Source organism: Cardiocondyla obscurior, linkage group LG14 (genome assembly GCF_019399895.1).
Source record: "Cardiocondyla obscurior isolate alpha-2009 linkage group LG14, Cobs3.1, whole genome shotgun sequence".
Classification (NCBI taxonomy): Eukaryota; Metazoa; Arthropoda; class Insecta; order Hymenoptera; family Formicidae; genus Cardiocondyla; species Cardiocondyla obscurior.
Window position 1 is genome coordinate 3,195,912 of NC_091877.1, and position 17,441 is coordinate 3,213,352.

The window sequence follows — 17,441 nt, forward strand, 5'->3', positions numbered from 1 at the left end:
TGTACTTAACTTCTTATGAAAGTAATAAATCTTTTTTCATGGTAGAACATAGCATTTACAAGTGTATAAAAATATCTTTTAATATAAATTCTCACACACTGCATTCTTTCTTTTAAGAAATAACTAAAACATGCATTATATTTTTTATGAACCAAATAATATCACGTAAAATAGTTTTAAATTGATAAATTATTTAAGTATTTTAAGGTATATAATGTGTCAAATCTGAAAATAATACACCAATTATATCTTAGGAATATTCAAATCCAATATCAATATACAATTTACACGTATAATAGATTATATAAAAATATATGCATCTATTCATGTAGCGAAATATATAACATTATGCGAAGTCAACTCCAGTATCTAATAAATCGCGCAACATAAAAGATGCTTTTTTTGGAAGAATTCTGAAAACAAAAAATTTATTAGATTCCTGTTATCTTATGTATAGCGATGTAACGAGTAAAAATACCTAAGTACGTGAGCAAGATAAAGCAGATATCCTGGTACACTAAATTCTGCATAATTTCGTCGGACACCATCTAAAATTTGTCTAGCAGCTTCTGCAGCAGGCATAGTACCAAAGTAACTCGGTATTCTGCAAAAAACATATTTCAGAAGTAATCCTTAGAATAATATTACTGTCGCAGATTATAATTACAAAATAATAAAAGTATGAAAAATAAATGCATAAATTTACGATATTAGTCACCTAAAACGTATGTCTTTCGCGACTTCTGACCCAACGATAAATGGATAAACGTGAACCAGTGAAACGATGATATTGCTATTTGAATGTCTCAATTCCATATGTAAGGATTCTGCTAATCCCTGTACGGCAAATTGTGCAGTGGATAAAGGAACCCGAGTCCCTCGATCGCTCGATCCATTGGAGAGACCGGCAACAGATGACAAAATTGTGATGTGGCCTTTACCAGCTTGTCTCATACTTGGCAGAACTGAGTTCAACAACTATAAAAAAAACATCGATTGCTTGCATTGAAATTTTTATATATTTAAATGTATATTTAATTGAAAACATGCTTACCCAAAAATGACTGATGACCGATACGTTCATAGTGTCTCTTACTTCCGACGGCTCTTGTATTAATGTACGTGGACTAGGCAATCCACAACAGTGGAAAAGCATGGTAATGTTTCCCAACTCATTTTTAATAACATTTACAGTTTGACTAACCTGGTATTAACATATCGACATCTCAAGAATATACATTAAATCATAGATTTTGTAAACAGAAATGAAGAAGTTATGTACCTCGTCTTTGCTTCTTACGTCGCATTGATAGCTTTTACATACACCGTGCAACTGTTGGGCTCGCTGCACAGTGATGGCACAGCTCTCTGCATTGATGTCCACACAAGCGACCGTGACACCAAGCTGGCACAATTGTAGAGCAAGTTCTTTACCAATTCCACGTCCTGCTCCAATGACCTAAGCAACGATATTATACTCGACACGTGCAAAAATCACATTAATAAAAAAAACGACATTACCATAGCCACTTCATAGTTGAGACTTTTCAAGGGTGGTGGTCTAAACATTCTGTAAATAGCGATTAGAATCGTGCAGCATACTCCAACGAGAAGGGTCACGAGATCCAGCGCCAGAATACATAGCGAGTATATCCGTATTAACATCTCCGGTGGATGAAGACTTCCTAGCTTGTCCTGCAAGATTGCATAATGTATGTATATACACAATCTTATCGCGCGCAAGATTTTGGTGAGAAACGATAAATTTCGCGACGAAAATTCGCACAACTTGACGCCGAAAGAGCCGGCCGCTATACGTACCATCATCGCGAAATTATTTAGCCGTGAAAAATCGCGCACATGCAAGTTTAAACGGATCGAGGAACCCGTTAAATATGTACCTTGTGCGTGAGGTTCGTGGACTTTGTCCGGTCGGATCGGACGCGGTTCCTCGCATCGACGTTATCTGTAATCACGCTCGACGAAATTAATCCTGGAGTCAATGGAATGTTAAGAATTCAACTCCGGAGCGCTTTAAACCCGTGTCGCACCATCCGCGATTTAAACCTCTTTCACAACGCAACGATTCCCAGGTTCCTCGCGACGTTAGCCGTCGGTCGCCAGTTGGCAGAAGAAAATGTGGAAGCCGATCGAATCTCGCTCCCGACGGTCGTCGAGTTCTCGCTTTACGCCACGGTACTAGTTAAATTATGTTTATGGCAATTATCCGCCACGCTACTGACGTGAGAACATTTTATTTGAATGCAGAGCCTGATGTATTTGTCGAGATATGTGACACAAACCGTTAATTTGCCAAATTGATAATTCACAGAAAATTGAGATATGATTTATTTAAATTAAAAAGTGAAATTTGTTAGTCTGGCTTAAAAAACAGGTAATGAGTGCATGTGCGCGCGCGCGCGCGCGCGTGTGTATGTGTGCGCGTGGTAATTAACATCTTTTAAATATTATTATTGTATAAATTTACAATGGTATTTTGTTTTTCTATTCTTATCAAATAGTCATTATGTCTTAATAAATTTATTAGTGTATGTGTTTGAAAAGTATTTAATAGTGCAAAAATAATTTGAAAGTTTGCGACGCTTTAATTATCAATTAAAGTTCTCGATTAATATTATTATCAAAAAAATAATTAATATAACAACATTGGCTACTTAGCTGTGCTTGACCGCCGAAAATCTCAATTCTTTTATCATTTATGAAATAATAATTAATTTCTTTCTATTTAAAACCTATAAATTATAACTTCAACATGTTAATATGAACAATTGTCTTCAAATAGTTTTTTTTTTTATGTTTTTTTTAGGAATGCGGCATTGAGAGGATTTCAGATGGTTTAGAACATTCCACACGTACATAGATACATACATTCTGTATTTATATAAATTAAAATATTTAAAGTGGCGGTGGTATCCACTTTATATACATATATTATAATACAAAAAGACTATGAAGGACACGAAATGTTATCTCCTAAATATGCATGCGGGGCTGTAAGCCGTGGAGACGATGCCCTCGTAATTTTCGTGAGGGTCATTATCACCGAGTGCACTTGTGCCTGAGGAAAGATTCTGAACGCGGTGTTCAGTACAGTTATAACTTCGGCGTGAGGCTGACGTCTTTTGCTTCTCTCGTGAGAGCTCGCACGAAGAGTCGTCATATTTTTTCCTCGATCGGATATACCGTAATCATTTGTTTTACCGCAAATGTGTAAATAACTTAAATCCGTGGCGCATAGAAGACAAGTTTCGTTGCAATCGAGAATCAGACCATTACCTGTTGAGCGTTACACATGTGTGCTTAACAATTAATATAACATTATTGTATTTATTACCTTTTTAACAGACGTTTTTCAAGTGCTTGGTTCAAATAAAAGTTGAGCTAGTTTCATATACCAATCGATGTAGATTCGGTGTGGAGATTAATACACGAATATTATTTATACGACGAGAGAGAGTTGACATGTATATTATATTGCGAGTTCGGTGATTCGTGCACGTTTTTTTATCATTGTGATTTTCGTTAAGTAACGTGAAAAGTTAAAAAAAAAAAAAAAAATGTTTGCAGAACTATATTATATTACACGTGTAAAATGATAAATTTTCTTCATGATTTCAAGGATATCGTTTGTTAATGATTGGAAGTGGAAGTCATTATGAGTTTGTGAGGAAAGACAATCGAGAATATGTTGTGCCTAAAGAAACGAAGAACTTATAGTTTCACACAGGATGCCTGTGCAGCGATCCCAAGGCGATTTAAAAAGGATAATAATCAGTATGAAAGATCCTTGAATACGGCTATTACGACACTACCGCGTAAAGATAGGTGAGTCACCTTTTATATCTGATTAAAAATATGAAGATGTCGGTAATTAAGTTCAACCAAAGCGCTTCATTGTTCTCTTCTTACGGCAAATGTGCGTTTTTCATCGTATATGGATGATTATTGCGTTATTTTTTGTTCGGAAAATGTACGTACATTTCATTAAATTGATATGTGGCGAACGTGCAGTAAATATTTAAAGAATGCTTGTAGGATGCTCAAATTTTTAAAATAACTTTTGACGTAATATATGTATGCTCATACACACACACACACACACACATACATACGTGTAATATAATTTGCAGGAAGTTCAGCTCGTGGCCAGAATCTTAATGATATATACATATTTAATATTTCAATATTAATGCATGATATATCGCTAAAATACAGATAAAAAAATATATTTTATTGATATATTCCTAAACTAAGAATAAAACGAGAGTCTTGGTATGAGAAGGTCGAGGCCACAGTGCTTTTCAAACGGTATACGCTTATAGCTCCTCTGCAGAGGACGCGGAACCGTTTGTCGCACGACCCAAAGTAACGCCGTGACCAATCGAGTCATCGCTTTCCCGTGAGAGTAATAGTCCGATTGACAGTGCCTCACTTTTGGCAAGCGTTTCCGCGTCCGGTCTGCGGGAACCGCTTTAGTATGCGAATCAGGTTCTCTAAAGTTTGCGCGTTCAGAGACGACTATTTCGCTCGAAAGTCAAGACCGCTATTTTCCAATACATTATTGCATTGCGTCCTCTGTCAACGATAATACAGAAAATAAAATAAATAATGCCGATAACGTCGGTACGTTAAATTAATATCGCGAGCATACATACTAATAGTACGATTATCTTTCGATACATTCAGCGTCAGGCTCTTTTTCTGGGTTGAGGTAGCTAAAATCGAACCGAACAGCTGATTTCCCGTGTCGTTCTGCCGTGCGCCTACGTTGCGAATGCTGTAACGTTTCACGTTGCCACCAGGCGGAAGATAGGCTTACAGCCACATCAATTCGTTATGCTCGCTTCCACGTTGTCAGCGTCATTACGTGAGCGAGAAGGACGGAGTAGCACTGACAGTGACAGCGTGAAAGCGAGTATAACGAACGCGGCATATGTCACGTGCGAGCGCGACCGAGCGGCGACGAAGATCGCTGAAGATGGCGGAGTCGGAAGCGTCGGACAACTGGCACGGTCATAGAACGCGGTGTACCTAGATGGTCCGAGCGGCGACCTCAGATAAAACAATCGAAAGGCGAAGTTACCGCGCGATTACAAGCCTGTCTTTTGTTTTTTTTTTTTTTTTTTTCTTTGTTCTTTTTGACAAAACATCGAGCGAAGGTGAAACAGTAGCACGGAGCAATCTCGCCGCAATGTTTCCAACTTGTTTTTCGAGCCGAGGCCCGAACGAACCCGAGCAAGGCGGCCTGCATGTGTTGTACCTGCAACCGTGACGTGCACCGAGCGAGGCGAAAATTACCGAAGTGTTCCGGCGCGAAAGCCGTTACCTGTCTGTCGGTCAGTTGCGGAGCGACAGTTCGTGCAGTTAGTTTTGCCGTGGATTTTTACGCCCGCTCGCGAGAGCGAGTGAGAAGGAGATAGCGCGTTTTCTCGTTAACGATAAATTCTGCGCGCTGTCAAGATCGCGGTACTTGTCGTCGCAGTTTGCCGTCCGCCACGCAGTTGTTGCATAATCGGCGAGGGAGGAGAGAACGAAGCTTCTCGGCGGAAGCAATTGGTCTTGTTGTCAACGAGATCTTCGCGTACACGTCGGAAATGCTCGTGGCCATTTAAAAGCCACCCGTCTTAACTCCCGTGTGGCTTATTACCGGGCTAATGACAGTGATGTGAGCTGTGGAAATAACGATATCGGGCCCGATATGTCGGTCGCAGTTAGCTAGCTGATATGACGGCAACGCGATCTTGAAGGTAAGACTGCCGAATTCGCCGTCGGGCGCACACATATATTCGGATGGCTTTTATTACTTCGATTACGAAATGCTGTTGTTAAAAAACACTTCAATGCACCGTAAAAAAAATAAAGATTCCGTGCAATGATAAATATAACGATTATCTTGCGACACAAAACCAACGCACGATTGATTTTTTGCAGCTGATTACGGCAAGCAACGATTCTGTAATATAACGTTAAGTAAGAAAGATATTTAATATTTATTAAGAATGTTTACGTTACGTGTAATATGTTCGAAGCATCTCGAAACGTAAATACGTAGTCGCAAAAGAGGTACGTATAATTTGATGTAAAATATTATATAATATACATACTGCAATTTAGTTGGTTTATTCAAGTTAATGGTAATCCTATAAAAAATAGAGATAAATGATACATTCCAGTTATTCGAGTAATATAGTATTTACAGTTAATGTTATTCAAATTAATTTCAATTTTATAAAACTGATCCTTAACTTCTTGTTGAAAATAAAATTTATTTTGTTAAGGTTGATTTTTCGTGTAAAAGTTCCCAATTGATGAACGGTGCGGTTAACATTATATTTATCGATTCTATAAAGAAGAGAAAACAGGAGAAGTGAAAAAAAAAAAAGAGTAGGGAAAAAAGGAGAGTGAACAAGAAAGAGTTAAAAGAAAAGAAGACAAGAAAGGAAAAGGAAAAAAAAAAAGAAAGGTAGAAAAGAGGAAAGAAAAAGAACGAGAAAGGTGAGGTGAACAAATTTTTAAGACAAACAGCTTTAACATAAAATAGTTATTGAACGTTACTACTTTTTTTTAATGATTATTATTATTTTTTTTTTTTAATTAGATATCGTACACTATCAGGATATTTGTACTGAATCGTTTGATAGCTGTCTGATAGCAATTATATCACATTGGTATGATCACTTCGATAGCAAAAAGAATTCCGTGAGCCTTTCTTGCACGACAATACTCACAATCAGTTATATTGACGTCACGTACCGATTTAAAAAGCGTGATATCGCGCACTTATCAGCATTGTGTATCTTTATATTTAAACTACGACTTTATTACCGCTGGCGAACAGGCGCCTGTCTTTTCCCAACGAGAGGATCATATTGCATACTTTTTGCCATAATCCCACCGCCGCGCCGTTAGGAAAACGGTTGTAATCAATTTTAATTGCACGTTCCCTCGACTCTGACTTCCGTTGCGCGAACTCCGCAAGGATGCCGACATTATGCGACTTTATTGCAAGATGATTAACAAACCAGTCTCTTACTGAGTACCGTATAATCGTTATTTGGTCTTTGACGATTAATAATCCAATATCGGTTTTTAAACCGAAAGTTCACTCAAGATTGCTCTCTTGCTTTTTTTTTTTTCTTTTAATTATTATTAGTGAGTTCATTTAAAAAATTTATCGTTTTCTATAATTAATTACATTTCTCCAAACACAAAATGTATTTATATTTGATTTTAATAACATTTTATTTTGGGGTGTATTATTTTATTAATAATTATACTTAAATGATTAATTTTTTTTAAATCAATTATAAAAGAATATTTAAGACGCGGGAGAAAAGTCTTACGAGATATAATAAAAGAAATAAAATTGCTTGAATATGAAAGCGCCTGTGAACTTGGGTATTTTCTTTTTCAGAATCACTTGTGGTATCAGATTCACTTACAGATTTACTTTGACAGTTCGCTCAACTCCTTTTCCTCATTGAAATGAATTTCTTCCATCAACTGAAATAGGCGCAGAGTATTTTTTTTTTTTTTATAGACTAGGAAATCATACGTACGACTATATGGAAAAGACTAGAGTTAGAAAGACGGAATATAGATATTATAGATAATCTGGACATTAGGTATCACTTAAAACTGTTTTGAAGAATGTATTTTATAAAGATAAAATTCGTCGCGGCGGAATCGTGTCAAGGCAAGTAGTTGTGTAAAGGCGACACGTGAAGATATGTTAAATCGACATGTTGCGATAAGTTGTGGTAAATGGCCACGCGTTTAGTCCAATTTATATTTTATCATCACGAAAATTATAAGACACATTTTCTGAATTTTTTTTCTTTCAAAGAAGAATAAACAGCAGTATTTTTTTTTATTATTTATTAATATTCATGTAAATTACATAATCTTGTATTGATATTAATTGCAGAAAAGTAAAATTAAATATTATTTATCAATAATAATAGGTTTCTTTTTTTTCTTTTTAACTGTTTTTTTCTTTTTCTTTTTTAAAAAACATTTTGAACTGAATCTTATTGACTGTGGAATAAGAGAAATAATATACGAAGAAGTAGGATATTGCACGAATATGTTTGCATGATGCGTGTATTGCGTAATATACAAATGAACGTTGTACTTTAGACACAATAGTATTATGTATCGCTGTGTTAATTACGTATGCAATTGTATTGTGCACTTTGAAATTTTGCATACGCAGTTAGTCATGCACATCGACGACTTTAAAATAGCGAAAATAGATTTTATGAAGCAAAGATGTCTGTTTCAGCTTGGCTAAAGAGTGTTTTTCATAATTCGCTATAAAGTACAGTATAAATTAATCAATTTTTTATTTTAAATAACGTTCTTTCTTTTTTTCCTTTTGAAATAAAATTAAATAAAATATAACTGTACTGCTAGAACTTGTAAGAAACTTTTTCTTTCGTCATTACCAAATTTTCATACATTGTTAAGTTTCGCCAACTTTCTCGCACTATATTTGTCTTCTTTTCACATACCGTGATAATATTAGGAAAACTAGATCAACCACTATTTCGTTTCTTTATTATTGTCCACGAACAGTGTTCACATTATTGTTTTAGTTCTCACGAGAATCTTTCTTACAAATAATTATAATGCGCTGATATACAAACATTCATGTGTCCTTACTTATAAAAAATATCATGATAAGTATCTAACGTATAAAAATAATTTATAGTCTTCTATACATGGGATATTTATCTTTTGGCAATTTTTTTTTTTTTTGCATCTTTTAATTAATTCGCGTAAATGCTTTTGCATAGTAAGAGGAGTGTATTTGTTAACAATAAATGCTTTACTGTTTCAGAAATAAAGAGGAGAGGCTGTCCAGAATGGTTTTTACTGTAACTGAAGATACCCCGGCAGATATGCTGACTGGAAGTATGGAACTTTTAGTCCAGTTACCTCGCGGTCATCATCTTCATACGCAGAGAGTTACAGTATTGAGAAGGTAAATTCAAAGACAGAGAAGATAAAAAAAAAAAAATATATATATATATATATATATATAAAATTGCTTTTTATAATAGCTTTTCTTAATAGCAGAGAAATTTTAATAGCTGATAAATTTATTATTACAATTTATAATCAATATTAATTTTATTAATATTTACAATTAACGTACCATTATTATGTTGTAAAAATGTTTCTTTTGAATGAGTATGTTTTTGAATTAAACGATATTTGTTAATGCGATTATTCGCAGCACGCCAATGATGGATCTTCTGGTACAGATCGCAACGACCCACAAACTGACAGCTTCCAGTTATATTTTGCAAGCAATCGGCGAACGGGGCTTAATTCTACCTCATAATCCGAATACTCCTATAGGAGCATTGGATGCTCTTCAGGTAATTTTATTGTTAATTTTATGTAAAGAAATGAAATTAGTTGTACCCACCTCTTCATGCTTTTCTTTTCATGGATAAGATATTACATTCAATAATTAGCTTTATTATATTAGATTTGTAAGCATAGATTAAAGATGTATTATTTGTTTGATTTTTTGTTTAAGTAATAACAAGTACTATTAACGATACTAACAATTTTCTTGTGCGTGTCACATGAATTTCTACGCAAGAATGCGCTTTCTAACAACGATTCTTTGACGCTCACTCGCTGAGTCACGTGTTAGATTAACCCTTTCGCACGTGTATTCAGTACCGATTGATATACTTTCTCTAGAAATTATCAACATTAACATAATTTCTTTTGTAAATTCTGTCATTACAATTTTAATTAAACACACATGAATTTTTCACGAAAATCAGTATTAAGTGTTGGACATTTTTTAATTCTATTAAAAAAAAAATTAAATATATTCACCACGAAGGCATCCGGCATTATCTGAGATACTGATTAAATACTGTGGAATAGGAGCTAATCTTAAACTTTTATAACTTTTGCACGAATAAAATTTGTCAAAGGAATTAAAGTGGTTTTTGTTTTGTGTGTGTCTCAGGTTAAATTACTTCCCAAGCAAGGCACATGCACCCATAAAATGAAACAAATTAATCAACCTTTTGAGACGACATTTAGATTGCAGGTAAGGAAATATATCAGCAAGCTTTTTTCAATAAACTCTCAAAGTGGTTACGGTAATCCAGGCTGGTTTTCAAACGTGCTTTATTTCTAAACGGTGAGGAGTTATAATCTTAGATTTTATTAATGCAGGTACATTTGCCGAGGAATCAGCTGTATGTGTCGAGGGTTAGTCCGAAGAGGAATCTTGGAGAAATTCTGGATGAAGTATGCCGGAAAAAAAATCTAGACAGAAGCAAGTACGAGCTTCGCCATCCAGGTAATAATTTATAAAATACAATTTTGTATAGATTTAGATCAGTAAAATTAACAAAAGCATAAATATTGGAAATAAAACCGGAGCCTAAAAATCTATTATTTATAAAGTTAAAGTATAAAAAAAAGATAAACGATATTAAACAATGATTGAGTTTTTTTTTTATACGTACAGTTAGAGGAATATAATTTTATCGAATTAACATATATAATTTATAACGTTTGATCATTTATAAATAAATGATCAAACGCTCTTTCAAAGCTTTACAACGATTGAACGCATTCCATCTCCATTTTTGACATTGCATTATATCGCGGCTCGCAAACATGCACGAGATATTTCAGTTGGCTAGTTATAGCGACCGGTTACTGAGATCACTATCGCAAGGTTGCCGGCTGGCAACTTACAGTACTTGTTACTCCTAGTCATTAGGCTCCGCGGCCCTCCTCGTCCTCATCCTCGTGCGCTCGTCCCGCGAAGGAGCGAATGTAAACGCGGACACCCCGCGCCTACCCGCTCGCATTCGCTCGCGTACGCTTTATAATTGATCCACACCGCGCCACGCCGCGCTACGCGAGGGAACAGAGAGAACGCAATTCCAGTTTCCCGTTCGCATACCTCCCGGTGCATTCACGTTCGCGCCGTGCCGAGTCCCTCGGACGCTGCGACGCGAGCCGATGCTCCCGCAAGCGACGATATACAGGTGAGGGACACGTCTCAATCCTTTCTTCCGCTATAATATCGCCATATCTTTCGCAACTCGCTACTTTTTTAAATTCCGTTGATGTCGAAAACGAAAACTTTGAATTAATTTTGTATTAAATTAAATTAATTTTTTGCATTATTAATAAATTTTAATTAATTTACGAAATACATGTATTCTACATTGCTAGAAATAAATTTTCAATTAATCAGTCGTGGATAGACTATAATCTTTAATCTAATAAATGTGATTGATAATTCAAAAAGTCTAAAGCCTATAGTATCAGATTAAAGATTAGATTAAAATTTTACGAGTCTAAGCACAGTTCACTAAACAAGATATTGTTTTTGTTCGTTTAAATTCCAATTTAATCTCAATCTTAATCTCTTATTTGATACAGGTCTTAAAATTGAAACTAAATCTTAGTGCGATTAATAATTTTTTTGTTTTATTTTAATATCATATATATCAATATTTTAATTTACCGAATCGTGCGATTGAATAATATTGATACATGAAACACAAGGTTTTTTTTTTTTTTTATTAAAGCCGATTTAATATACGCTTCTAAATTAAATTAATGTTAAGAAGAATTTATTGCGAGAAATATTACCTTAATCAGAAATCGAACCTGCAACCTACCATTGCTTTCAGCTCGTCCACTCGACCCCACATTTATTGGTAAAGAACAACTTTCCGCACTTGTTGCTCAATATACTATTACTGGAATCGTTGATACATTCTGTTTTTTCTTGTTGCAGTTAATCTGGAGGAAACGTTGGATCTATCGCTGTCGCTGCAAGACTATCACTTACAAGAAGTAACGCTGTATGCAAAACAAACTGGAAGTCTAAACTCGACGTTAAGTACGCAAGACATAATGGCGTTGCAGAAGCAGGAAGAACGGCGGCGGCAGCAAACCAAACAAAACGTGTTCGGTTTTATGTTTAAAAAATCCAAGGAAAATACCCCGAGTATGGATAATCTCGGTGCACGTAGCGTATCGCCAGCCAGGAGTGATGAAACTGCAAGAAGCGTTAGTCCTCTTCAGCCGCCAGCTCGGCCGCAAAGAAAAAGAAGGCCGGCTCCGAAACCACCTGCCAATATTGTACAAACCGTTCAAGATACGCCTATGGACAACGATAAAATGACGATCAACCATAGTCGTAACAGTAGCGACAGTTCCGGCTATCACGAAGCGTCTGTACTCAGCGATAATCCGGATTCAACTGCAAGATTACCGGAAACTTTGCCAAGAAGAAGCAAAGTGTCAGGTCTATCTGATGCGTCTAGAAAATTGGCGCAAACTTCCCAGTCGAGCAAGAGTTTGGGCAATCTAACAGCAACTGACGGAACGCTTAGTCGAGGGATTAGCAGCACTTCTCTTAGTTCCACAGGTGATGTATACATATATAATAATTAAGAGCTTATTCATTCAAACTCTTTAGAATTAAATATAAATATTTCTTGATAATAATTTTTAAAAAATACGCAGTTAATAAATAATTTTAAACAGACATTGTTTGCACAATTTAGATAGTAGTCAACAGCTAATTATTTGCGTAGGTCTTCGAAAAAAGAGAGCAGCTCCTCTTCCACCGATGCCCAGACCACTGTCGTCAGCCATTTCTACACTGGCTTTGGAACGCATCGTTGATTCCGAGGAATCGTTAACGTCCGATATAGAACGTTCGAAACCGTCATCAGATATTGGTGCACCAACGAAAGCCAACTCTAATATTGATTGCTCCAAAGTTAATTCTGACGTTAGCATAAACGCACAATCCATACGTCAGTTAGATAGTAAACTGAAGCCGGAAATTACAACATACGAATCTAATTGCATTCAACAGAATTCTACTATTGAAACAAATATCGACCAGCATTCTAAATCAAATTTAGTCAACAAAATGGAAATTAATACGCTCGTAGAAGACACTTCAAAAACCGAGGAAACTAAAGCAGTGGCAAAAAGAAGTAAGTTAGCTTATATTGGCAGTATTTTTTATCGTAAACTTTTTGCAATTAAGATTTTTGAATTTATTAAATATATAATTTTTAATAAGAAATTTTGTAAAAGTTTTTAAATAAGTCGAACTATTATGTTCTTTATTAACATCTTTCGTATTTTATTTACTTATATCAGCAGATATTTCATCCGAAACTGATGTTTTGCTGCAAAAAGTATCGGATACTTTATTGACCGTGCAACCATCATTTCCGGTACCGGAACCATTGCCTCTCAAGACTAATTATACAACTAAACCTACCCAAACAGATGTTGCCGACTGTTACTCTGCAAATAAATTCGAACTTGTTGAAGCGGAAAATGAATTCAACAGACACGATACACCATGTATGAACTTTTTGGCAGAAAACAATTTAAGTTCCACCACATCAGATATAAATACAGCAAACTTGCAGCAAAAGACTTCTGCATCGTTAACAAGCGACCAATTATCAATCAATGACTGGGAGTATCAACTTCCCGCTCCACCGAATGCCTTTCGTGATTTGCATTCCCCCGTCTTTGATGATTGTGATGCAGTCACGCTGGGATCAATAGAAGCCTTTAAAGAAACGATTATAAGCCCAACTGTAGAACAAACTGATACGGTAGACAGTAACAATAAAAATTCGAAATCAACAAAAAAATTATTAAAAAATGTTGAGGTAAATTGTAACGATAAAAGAGTGTCGAAAGAAAAACTGGATTTTGTACCTGAAATAGAAATCGATATTAAACCTGCTCTGCAAGCGCAAAACGCTGCTTCACAAAAAACGGAAACTGATTCGAATTTACAAAAAGAAGTAATCTTGGAGTTGGAAAACAGGATAGAAACCGGTACATTAGTACAAACCGCTAGTAAAGATTTTGATCGAAGAAACATGGACAACTTATCCACGCCGGAATTGGCACCAGTTGACAACACTTTATCTAATTTCACCATCACTACTTACCCTAGAAAAAAAAGTTTGGATATTTTTGAAGAATTTGAGGAATTTAACGATTGTACAAAAAATTCAAAAGACAGGTTTATTACAACATTTGCCACGCTATCAAGAAACATTGGTACCTGTAGTTGCGATAAAAGAAATGCAACGAGAAATACATATTCAAATAATGATTTATCACATGAAGCAACAAATAAATCAGAAAAGCTAAATACGAGTAACGTTGACTGTAAATTGGAGCCAAAGATTCGCAATAACAACGAGCTGCTTTATAAGCAGCAGTCTTTTAACGCGCCCAATGATAAGATTAATATTCAGCGATCCAAAAGTTATATATCAATGTCTAATATGAAGTATCAAAAGGAAGTACAAGAAATTAATGCGAAAAGATACGAACCGCAAATGGAAGCAAAGATTACTGGCGTAAGAAAAGCTACGAGCATTACTGACTTGAATTCCGACACATTAAGAAGTAATGAGAAATTCTCATTATGGAGAGATAATATATTAAAAAATCAGAAGGAACCTACCAAAGAGAAACAATTACAATCGATACAGGTAATTTCAAATTATATATTAAAAATAAATGTATATTATCACGTATCATTATCAATACACAGTTAATAATATAATTAAATATTTAATGTTTCTTAACTTTTTTATAAAATGATTATTTTAACATATAGGTGCTAAAAAGTATTTTACCGCAGTTGAAGAATGCTCAACAAACGGAAGAAAATATGTCCAAAGACTATAATAATGCGTTATCAATCCAAAGAACAAAGTAAGTATGTATCTGTTATATTTTATTTAAAAGGTATCATTTGGTTTAACACGGCTTCTTTAAGATAGGATTATACGAATAAATTCATGCATATTTTTATTATACAAATTTATTTTGTAATAATAAAATAATTTTTTAGCAGGTATGAAATCGAATATAATGACCAACGTAATGAACAATTAGTTAAAACAAATGCAATATCAGCACACAAATCTCGACAATCTTTAGAATCAGAATGTAATCCATTGCCGAATGAAAAAAGCACAAAATATATAAATCCACCTGTAATTAGTCTAGGTAGTTGGTCTGAAAGACCTAGCATCAATGTTCAAATAAAAACTGATACTGATTACAAGCTGGGAAAAAGCAGTACTAATGATAATAAGATTACTGTTAATATCAACGGCACAAAAAACGAAAGGGATATTGCAAACTATTCCAGCAATGCTGGTAAAAATATTACTAAACACGAATTTAATATCGATTCTTTTGAAAATGCGAAACTCGATGAATTAATCGCACATACGGCAACGTCCAATTTCAAGAACCGAGTTAGTATAGCGCCTGATATGGAAAAGAATGAAAATAAACCTGTTGTGATGGGGATCGAGCTCAAGAGATCGTACAAAACGTCGAAGGAAATATTGAAAAATAACGAAAACGAAGTCGATACTACACCAATGAGTTTCAAAGAATTAACAAAAACATTCGGACAACACGGAAATTTTAAACAAAAACCTAAACATTCCAATATTAATAGATTTTCGGTGGATTGTATACAGCCGAGTAATATAGAAAGAATCACGAATTCAAACGCTGAAGAAAATGATTATGCCTGGTTTGCAAAGCCAACTAATCAAAATGATTTTTCGTTTAAAAGTCAGTCCGAAGCACACGCCATTCACCAAAACTCGCGAGCGAAAACGTACACGTCCGTCATAGGAATAAATGGGACAAATCAGAATCTTGAATCCCAAAATGAAATGTTTCTCAAGTGCAACAATGCTATAAAGATTAATTCATCTATACCGATTGTAAAAGGATTCAAAGTATCAACCACTGACTCTACAATAAATAATAATCAAATAAACCAAAATGGATTGTCAACGGTTGATGGTTTTAATAAAAACGCACAGTCTTTTAAACCTCCAACAATTCCGGTAATAACTGGAGTAACGTTAAAGAACACCAATTCGAGACCTAAATCAATGCCAGTTCAAAATCCTAGAGATATGCTAATGGAGTCCATTCGAAACTTTGGCGGACGTGAAAAATTAAAAAATGTAAGTATATTGTGATTTGAGATAAAAAAAAAAATACTTTTTGGAAGTGATTGTGCACTAATTCCTTCTCATAGTATTAATTTGTAAAAGGGCTCAGAGCCCGTTTAATATTATAATTTGATTAATTAACATTATTTATTTATTTTTGTTTCAAATTACAGAAAAACACTAATCACATGTAGAAACTTATAGAACAATTTGAATTCGTATGACAATCCAAATTGAAACTTTATGAATGGTGTTCCAAGGTTCAGATATTTCTTTTAATTTTGTTTGTTACTTTAAAGCGATATCATTTATTTTCAGTATCGTATTATGTACATACCAAATATAAAAATCAATTTTATTTGTATCAAAATGAGAGATATATTACTTAAATATTTACAAAAGATGTATGGAAATAGAATTATGAGAAAAATTTAACTTTAGAGTATCAGAGGCTTTTTAAGATGCGTTTAAAAAGTTGATTTACATTGTTTTTTATCTGTATATTTGCTTTATATTTTATATCTAAACATTAATATTTTAAATTAAAATTTAACATATATCATTAAATCTTTAAAATCGATAAAAATAAAAATCATGTAGCATTTTTGTTGTTATAATAATAATCACCGTAACATTTTCATCTAAAAATTAATGGAAAATTTTTCTGCAAATGGAAAATTATAATTTTATAATGTAAAGAGTATATTATTATGTATTGCAATTTATTATATTTTAATTGCATTTATATAAAGTTGTATTGTACTTATATAATATTATTCCATCACATTCTCGCCATAAATTCTGTCAACACTGTACCGAGAGAAAATAATACGTATAGGTGTGACAATACTGCTGATATATAGATTTCACGTAGTACTCGTTTTCGCGTAAAGACCGCTCAAGTTCTATTAGAATAAAACCCCTCCGTACCATAGATTTGAAACTGGCCAAATTGATATACGAAATTTGGCACGCCTCGATGGCAATAAATAATATTTATAAGCATTGAATTATTTAAAAACGTTCTTTTTAAAATTAAAATTATGAATAAGATGCAATTATTATTTTTATACAAAAAACGGAAAAATTAACAAAAGTAACTTTATTTGTTCGCGTTGCAAGGAATGCTTTACTTTCCAACTCTGCCAATAACTTTGCCGGGTAACTTGCGACCCGTAAATATGTTATTAATTTAATATTTGAATTTTTCTCTCATTTTTCCTTTCTTAATAAGTTTATTTTCACGGTTTTATAGTATCATATATTTTTCCTTTAAATAACATTCAATGTGCAATATGTAACCAAAGAAACATAAGATATATTCATTTATTGCATTTCTGGAATAGATTTTTTTATCTCTCTTCCTCCTCCAAT

The 17,441-nt window shown here is 34.2% G+C and overlaps 2 protein-coding genes across 12 annotated transcripts; one reads left to right on the plus strand and one right to left on the minus strand.

The window, feature by feature from the left end:
- Positions 1-10: 10 nt before the first annotated feature.
- On the minus strand, positions 11-2,133 carry LOC139107920 (17-beta-hydroxysteroid dehydrogenase 13). Of its 2 annotated transcripts, none has more exons than XM_070665836.1 (7): positions 1,822-2,133; positions 1,522-1,695; positions 1,283-1,459; positions 1,055-1,204; positions 719-978; positions 479-604; positions 11-413 (listed from the first exon to the last, which is right to left on the minus strand). In XM_070665836.1, the coding sequence occupies exons 1-7, from the start codon at positions 1,825-1,827 to the stop codon at positions 347-349; spliced, it is 960 nt and encodes a 319-aa protein (XP_070521937.1). In that variant the 5' UTR covers positions 1,828-2,133; the 3' UTR covers positions 11-346. The 2 variants fall into 2 exon arrangements, with proteins under 2 accessions (XP_070521937.1, XP_070521938.1); XM_070665837.1 differs by having other exon boundaries at positions 1,902-2,132.
- LOC139107909 (protein cordon-bleu) lies at positions 1,622-17,401 on the plus strand. Of its 10 annotated transcripts, XM_070665814.1 has the most exons (14): positions 5,324-5,768; positions 5,953-6,084; positions 6,300-6,516; positions 6,620-6,689; positions 8,864-9,007; positions 9,263-9,407; positions 10,019-10,102; positions 10,231-10,357; positions 11,819-12,454; positions 12,624-13,034; positions 13,204-14,570; positions 14,699-14,796; positions 14,936-16,079; positions 16,241-17,401. In XM_070665814.1, the coding sequence occupies exons 5-14, from the start codon at positions 8,889-8,891 to the stop codon at positions 16,259-16,261; spliced, it is 4,152 nt and encodes a 1,383-aa protein (XP_070521915.1). In that variant the 5' UTR covers positions 5,324-5,768; positions 5,953-6,084; positions 6,300-6,516; positions 6,620-6,689; positions 8,864-8,888; the 3' UTR covers positions 16,262-17,401. The 10 variants fall into 10 exon arrangements, with proteins under 10 accessions (XP_070521914.1, XP_070521913.1, XP_070521911.1 ...); XM_070665810.1 differs by lacking the exons at positions 5,324-5,768; positions 5,953-6,084; positions 6,300-6,516; positions 6,620-6,689 and adding exons at positions 1,624-1,712; positions 2,828-3,205; positions 3,641-3,846; XM_070665811.1 differs by lacking the exons at positions 5,324-5,768; positions 5,953-6,084; positions 6,300-6,516; positions 6,620-6,689 and adding exons at positions 1,636-1,712; positions 2,828-2,873; positions 3,641-3,846.
- Positions 17,402-17,441: the final 40 nt, after the last annotated feature.

What these genes read in the sequence shown, in the direction of transcription:
- LOC139107920 (XM_070665836.1), bottom strand. An exon ending in CGGTCATCAGTCATTTTTGG is followed by an intron (nt 979 to 1,054) that starts GTAAGCATGTTT and finishes TTTTTTTTATAG; the next exon opens with TTGTTGAACTCAGTTCTGCC. An exon ending in TATCTTGCTCACGTACTTAG is followed by an intron (nt 414 to 478) that starts GTATTTTTACTC and finishes TTTTGTTTTCAG; the next exon opens with AATTCTTCCAAAAAAAGCAT.
- LOC139107909 (XM_070665808.1), top strand. Translation starts at nt 3,707, where the DNA reads ATGTTGTGCCTAAAGAAACGAAGAACTTATAGTTTCACACAGGATGCC. An exon ending in GAGCATTGGATGCTCTTCAG is followed by an intron (nt 9,408 to 10,018) that starts GTAATTTTATTG and finishes TGTGTGTCTCAG; the next exon opens with GTTAAATTACTTCCCAAGCA. An exon ending in GTACGAGCTTCGCCATCCAG is followed by an intron (nt 10,358 to 11,818) that starts GTAATAATTTAT and finishes TTCTTGTTGCAG; the next exon opens with TTAATCTGGAGGAAACGTTG.